Source organism: Phragmites australis, chromosome 12, assembly GCF_958298935.1.
Source record: "Phragmites australis chromosome 12, lpPhrAust1.1, whole genome shotgun sequence".
In the NCBI taxonomy this organism is placed as follows: Eukaryota; Viridiplantae; Streptophyta; class Magnoliopsida; order Poales; family Poaceae; genus Phragmites; species Phragmites australis.
The window spans coordinates 1,062,397-1,069,862 of record NC_084932.1 but is presented as its reverse complement, the minus strand read 5'-3'; the positions used below and the strand labels follow the sequence as shown (position 1 = coordinate 1,069,862).

The 7,466-nt window shown below is 41.8% G+C and overlaps 1 protein-coding gene across 1 annotated transcript; it reads left to right on the top strand.

The window, feature by feature from the left end:
* The first annotated feature begins 750 nt into the window (after positions 1-750).
* LOC133887491 (probable galacturonosyltransferase 7) lies at positions 751-5,776 on the top strand. The gene is made up of 9 exons (XM_062327466.1): positions 751-1,080; positions 1,160-1,200; positions 1,297-1,365; positions 2,141-2,294; positions 2,395-2,447; positions 3,204-3,502; positions 3,770-4,127; positions 4,206-4,757; positions 4,945-5,776. The coding sequence occupies exons 1-9, from the start codon at positions 945-947 to the stop codon at positions 5,221-5,223; spliced, it is 1,941 nt and encodes a 646-aa protein (XP_062183450.1). The 5' UTR covers positions 751-944; the 3' UTR covers positions 5,224-5,776.
* Positions 5,777-7,466: the final 1,690 nt, after the last annotated feature.

The following is a 7,466-nucleotide window of genomic DNA, read 5'->3' as shown; positions in this document are numbered from 1 at the left end:
TGAAGGATTTCATTTCTTCACCTAAAACTCTGAAACAAAAGGCATGCATGTCTTCATCGATCATCGCTCCATTTTCTTAGCTGACGCTGAGGAGGCCATATAAGTAAGTAAATCAACAAGGGATCGATTCGAGAGGGATGAAAGCTAGACAAATTGTGACAGGCTTCTCAAAAAAGAAAGAAAAATTGCGACAATCTTAGTACTGCAGCTCGATCCATATAGCCAGGAAGTTTCCACATCACTGCATGCAGGTGCCGTCACAAAGGCATCGCCATCAGTGGATCACACTACTGCCATTTCTTCCTTCCTTCCTTCATTTTGGTCCGGTTCGGTTCGGTTCCCCTTATTTCTGTCGCTTTTCCGTTTATGGTCGAAAGGACGGAATTCAGAGGCATCTGTCACCGAAAAGAAGAGAAACCGACCCCCTAAACTCGGCCAGCGGCAGCTGGCTAAAAGGATCGGATTGATCACTCTTCCTAAATCTCACGTTCATTTGCTCAAGCATAGGAATTTTCTTTTCTGCGTACAATCCATGTCTGCACAATCCGCATGAGTTATAGTAGTATAATTTACGCGAGGAGCAACAAAAAAGAAGTTCGAGATTAGAGAGAGGCTCGTTCAAAGCGAAACAGCAAAAGCAAAAAGGCAAAGTTTTTTTTTTTTGAGAGAGAGAGACGAGGGAGGCATCGGCCGGCGGGGTCCAGTTCGCCCAGCTCCACTTCACTGGCCGCTCTCGCCAGGAGTGGAGTGGAGTGGAGGCGCCGCGCCCGAGGAAAGAGAAGAGAGAAAGAAAGCCGCATGACTGCCGCCCTTCCTCGATTCTTGTAGCTTAACGCGGAAGTAATTAGCAACCGCACCACCCGGCACCGGCAGCAGGAGGGGGGATCGAGCAGGCAAGCGCGCTCTGCTCTGAGGCGAGAGCAGAGCAGAGCAGACGCGGTAGCATGAAGGGGCACCAGCATTCCTCTCCCTTGCTGCAGTCCAAGCGCCGCTGCACCGCCCTTGCCGCCGCAGTGCCGGCGCTCGTCGTCTGCTCCGTCCTCCTGCCCCTCGTCTTCCTCCTCGCCCTCCACCGCCCAGGTATGCGAGCTACCTCGCCCCGGATCTGTGCTCATTTCATACGCGCTTCTCTAATTACCTTGATCTGTGCTGCGTGCAGGCTATGGATCGGACGAGCACGCTGCAGTCGTCATCAGCACCGTTAGACTCTTCTCCCACCCACTTTTAACTTCTCTTCCACCTTCTGCACTGCATCCTTGCAGCTCATCTTCTGATTTCTGCATCCTGCTTCATTAGGAGTTGGCTGGTTTTGGAGCGCATAAGCAGCATCTGGATGGGAGCACCATGAAGCACAAGCTGCTCAAGGTAGTACTATTTCTACTACTACTGCTGGCTGCTTCAGTGCTTATGCATTCAAACTGTTGCACGCTTTGCTTTCCTACCGTGGCAAAACAAAAGAATTGCGATTCCTCAGCAAATTGTGTGCAATGTGGCATAATCTATGTCAGAGACAAGAATCAAGTTGATTTTTTTCCGAACTGTTTTCGGGGGAGAGAGGAATTGAACCACTCGCCTATACAGATTCAGGGCGTTCATGCGCTCCGCGTGTGCGCGCGCGTGTTTTGTGGACGTATGCTGCGTGCTCTGACCCTTAACAACCTGCTGCCTTTGGGGCTATGTTGCTATTCCTGTATATGGCATCCCAAAACTGTTTCTTTGATGATGGCACCGATAAACTGTACCTAAACTGTTGCTGCTGTCAAGACGCTCTTTTATGCCTTCTAGAATTTCATTGATGGTTCGTCTTCTATTGCTTGACCTTCTCTATTTTCTGTAACCACCTTTATACCAATCAATCCATAGCTGAATTAAAGAATGAATTGTAACCACACACACCAAAAATTCTTACTTAGCGTCTGAATTTACAGTATTGTGCTAAGTATATTATATCACTAGTGATATCAAATAGATGAACCGTTGTGTGTGGCTTGTTCAATACTGGTGCTCATGCTGGTGCTGAAACTTTGCTTGAATCTGCAAACTGATGCGCAATTAGCTAGTTAGATGAATCACTTTGCCACAATGATATTTCCTGGCTTGGACAATAATCATTAACCTCCTCTTTTTTAACTGTAAGCAGGATGTTTCCAGAAAGAAAACGTCTGGATCTAACAGGATTTCAGCAGAGAAATCTAGTAGATCGATGCCTAAGAATCTTGCTGTCAAATCAAAAGCAAAGTTCAAGGGTGCTTTCTCTTTACTTGACCTAAAAAATGACACCTTCAGAAATAATGGTAAGCATAAGGAAAGTACAAACAGCCAGACACTACCACTATCTTTCTTCAAAAAAAGACACTAACAGTATCCATCTTACCATACTCAATGGTGTTTTAGGACCTCATACACCCAAAAGATATCAATTGAAGGACTTGTCCTGGAGATTGAAGGTAACAAACAATCTCTTTATTTTCCTACATTTTTGAGGATTTAAGTAGTCTGCAACTCTGCATTTCAAATTTGAACAATATTGGAATAGCCTTGAGGGCATACCACGCACAAAAATGTGAGCTCAGTTAGTTGTATGATGCTTGTACGGCTATTGCCGTGATGAATTAATCAATGAGGCTTCACAGTCAACAATTTTCATGAGTATAAATAGTGAACACAAAATGCGAGTTGACCATCAGTTTGGAATCAGTAATATTCAGGCTAGATTTTGCACCTTCACAATTGCTCGTTAGATGCTTTCCTTTTATGAGTCTTTCCCCTTAAACTTACTGTATGTTTTTCACCTTTACTAAGATTTATGCATGGTGAAAAAAAATTACTGAAGAACGTCATATCTACTCTATGAGTTCTTTTAGGACTTGGGTCCCTGGAGATGTATTAGGATGTCATAGTATAACTTGACATCTGAGGATGTACTGATAAAATATTCCGTGGTGAAATTGGTGTCACATATAATGTTTTATAATATCTATTAATTAGACATAAACATATATGTATGCATCGTTACTTTGTTACTTCAAATATTATCACGACGTTTTTCTAGTTGTTGGTTCAGAAGGATGTAGCTCCTGTACTCCTGTGATTATATATTTATATGTGCTTTAAAATAAGGCCAGACATATTTTTTTACTTGTGGATTCTTCAGAACTGTTTTTAATTTTCTATGATAGGAAATTGAATTTGTTTTGCTACAGGATACTGCTGTTAGTGGGAAAGAGAACCATGGTCAAGAAGAGACAGTGCATGAGGATAATCCCAAGTCCTGTGAACTTGAATATGGAAGTTACTGCCTCTGGTCTGTTGAACATAAGGAAGTAATGAAAGATGCTACTGTGAAGAGGCTTAAAGATCAACTTTTTATGGCAAGAGCTCATTACCCTAGTATTGCAAAACTGAAGAACCAAGAAAGGTTTACACGTGAACTGAAGCAAAACATCCAGGAACATGAACGCATGCTCAGTGACACCATTGCAGATGCCGATCTTCCGTCATTGTTAGTCTCATCTTAGCTTTAAAATCTTATATGCCTTTTTTCATAAAATTTTGCACTTAATAAATGATTAATATGTGGCTAGTGCAATCCATTAACATTGTTTTTTTTTCTTGTGTTAATTCAATGTCTTCTTTTCTTCAAGCAATGAAGTATGTAGCACAAAAAATTATGTTGCACGTGACTTAAACTTTTATCTTGCATTGCAATTGTTTTGTTTATTCTGTCCTGTAACTATTTATGAGGGCAATTGCTGGTTACTCTTTTCAGTTTTGCAAAGAAGCTAGAGAAAATGGAGCACGCGATTGAGAGAGTCAAATCTTGTGAAGTAGGTTGCTCAAATGTTGAACGGAAATTTAGGCAGCTACTTGATCTAACTGAAGATGAAGTTTATTTCCATACAAGACAGAGTGCATTTCTATATCATCTTGGTGTCCAGACTATGCCGAAAACTCACCATTGCTTGAACATGAGACTGACAGTAGAATATTTCAAACCCAGATCAATTCTCATGGACCAGTTAGATAAACAGAAGCTTGAAAGTTCTAAATTCCATCACTATGTAATATTTTCCAGGAACGTACTTGCAGCTTCAACCACTATCAATTCAACAGTTATGAACTCCCAGGTATACTGTTCTCTCCAAATAATTGAAAAACTTTTGAGGTATTCATCTGATTGCTAACTTATGTCTAACACATTTCAGGATTCTGGCAGCATTGTTTTCCATTTGTTCACTGATGCACAAAATTTTTATGCGATGAAACACTGGTTTGACAGAAATTCATACTTGGAGGCAACTGTTCATGTAACTAACATTGAGGATCACCAGAAGCTCTCTAAGTATGCATATTCTCTTGAGGTACAACAATTATGGCCTGCAGAGGAATTCCGTGTCACAATTCGTAATCATTCTGAACCTTCCCAGAGGCAGATGAAAACCGAGTACATATCTGTTTTTGGTCATTCACATTTCCTCTTGCCCGACCTTCTACCTAGCTTGAATAGAGTAGTTGTTCTAGATGATGATTTGATTGTCCAGAAAGACTTGTCATCTCTGTGGAACCTCAATATGGGTGGTAAAGTGATTGGTGCTGTCCAGTACTGTGGAGTTAGACTAGGTCAGTTGAGAGCGTATATCGCAGAACATAGTTTCAACACCAATTCATGTGTGTGGCTGTCTGGTCTGAATGTCGTTGAATTAGAAAAATGGAGGGAACTCCGCATTACCGGTTTGTATGATCAGTTACTCCAAAAGGTTAGTAGTGCTCACCATTCCTCGTTCAGTCCTATGCGAAGGAAAGCATATTAAATTATCAATTTGTTATGACAGGAAAAAATTGTGGTTCCTGTAGTAGCCGTACTCCTATTCTTTCACCATAACCCCTAATCTTCATTATGTCTCAAAAATAGCAGTCATCTGATGTTACCTTTGCTTATTGTAGTTGCAAAAGGACAGCCTGACATCACAGCGACTCAAAGCGCTTCCTGTAAGTTTACTTGCCTTTCAAGATCTGATATATCCTTTGAAAGACTCATGGGTTCAATCAGGTCTTGGACATGATTATGGAATTAGTCGAGTCGAAATAGAAAAGGCTCCTGCTCTGCACTACAATGGTGTCATGAAACCTTGGCTTGATTTGGGGATACACGATTACAAGAGCTACTGGAGGAAGTATATGACTAATGGGGAGAGATTCATGACTGAATGCAATATACATTAATAACAGTGACATGAGATGCACCACAGTACCACACATTGCATTTGTGATAAGTCGAAGCAACAAACCTCATGAACTTACTTAAACAAAGAGAATATGATGAGCAGAAACAGTTATGGTGAATCAAATACACCTCTGACGAAGCAATGCTCCAATTCCGAAAGGAGGATAAGCTGAAATGCTTTCTGCAAGGACGAAACCTTTGAATTCCGTTGCAGACTTGCCTAGATATATTTGATTCTTTGACCTGTTTGTTATACAGGAAACGAATCTTTCCATTTGTGGCTTGGAATTGCAAAAGTGCAGTTCCTTCCTGCTCTTTTTTTTTTTTTGTATAAATTCACCCATGCTATATTTTTGCTCATTGTATAAGAGCAATACTGAGGGAGCGTTGACTGCGGCACGTCATGTGCAGAGAAAAAATGCCTGAACCAGCAAGCATTCGCTTGTAATCCTTTGCCACAAGGCTGACTGTTGTCATCGTGGGATGCTGATGCCCCATTGACGGCATGATGAATGTTCGCTCTGCTCATTGGCATTCAGTTTTTGGATTCGAGATCTTTATGCTGTACAAGTCCCATTTGGTTAATTCTTAAGGATTAAGAATTCAGATGGTTGAGCCTAGCAACGGTCCTGCCACCAAACACAGCAAACGACAAATGAAAACGTCTTTTTGGAGGCTAGCATAATTCAGCACAGCTCAATAGCTCATCGTGTGTTCTCGGAGGCTATCGGCATAGGTCAGCATACGAAGGTCCTCAAACAACCTGTCAAAATATGTATAGGATTATAGTAGCAAGGTCTGAACATTCAGTTGTATTGATCTTTAAAATGCTGCTAAACGAAAACTGTCAGGTGAGTCCTGTATTCTATGAAGGACATGTAAATAGTGGAACCTCAATATGGGTGGTAACTCGAAATATATGTTTTCTATGAAGGACATGTAAATAGTGGATATCCTACAAGCTACAGAGTGCACTGTGAAACAGCAGGTAACAGAGAAGAAATTTTATTTTGGTGTTACAAGTCATGAAGCTTAGGACCCTGAGAATGATGCCCCTCCAGAGGACACCTACAATGCTTCTGCAACTCCAGGTAGGATGACTGGTTCATTTCCAACAACAGAGGAATATTGGAACAGGGAATTGCTCTGGGAACTTTTGGATTCAATTTCCAATTTGGAGTGATCGGTAAGGATGCAAATCCAAATCCAAAGAATCCGGAATAAACCGTCATGAAAGCACCTTGTTTGGGTACCAAGGGATAAATAGAGGAGCAGATAAAGAACCTAGCGATGTGTAATAGAACGATGTTATATAGCTTAGAAATGCGACCTTCTCGGGGTCCCGGAAGAGCAGCACGACGCCGGCGTCGTCCATGGCCCGCGCGAGCGCCTCTGCCTCGGCGTGCGTGCGCGCGGCGCCGGCGTCGAGGAGCTCAGCGTAGTCTTGGAGTTGGAGGTGGCCTTAATGGGTGGGCCTGGGCCGGAAGTAGAAGTGGACTGGACGGAGACTTTTTTCTTCCTTTCAGGCATAACTAGTGTGAGTGTTGCTTTGCTTCCTTAAAAAGAAAAGAAAAGAAAAGAAGGTGTGATCTTGTGTTTTTACAATCTGATGACCTGGCATCACGGAAAAGAATCGAGAAGGAGGAGATTACGGGAAACAAGTTCTGTGAGACCTCATGCAAAAGACTCATGTGAGACTTCATCTATGTCATATATTTTAGATCTAACGGCTCTCACGCGTGCGTGATAGAAGACACATGTCACGCAGAAGCACGGGTCTACTCGTGAGATCCGATCTCACATAATTTGCTTCTAAGATTATGCGCATGGTTTTTTTCAACCAAGATTAGGTGTGATATTGATTTCTTGAAACGGTGTAGCGTCAAGTCTTCTCTTGTAGGCTGCAAATTGGTTTCGAGTCAGCTTTATTGTTTCAGCTAGTTAACAGGTTTTGTGTTGGGACCGTTATGAACTCGGGCGGGAGAAAGTTTTCCTTGCTTCACATGTTACTAAAGGGGCGGTAATATGTGTCTTATTGATATTGGTCCAGAAAAAACTGACTACATTAATACTAAAGAGATTTAGTCGATCTGTTCTGTTTGCTATCTGCTAAAAAATGACCTCAATTCAAAAAAAAATTGTAGTCGATTTTTTGTTTGATGTCTGCGTCCAAAAAACTGACTGCAGTCCACATAAACTGCAGTAGATTTCTTCCTGTAGCACACAAAAAATTGAAATAATT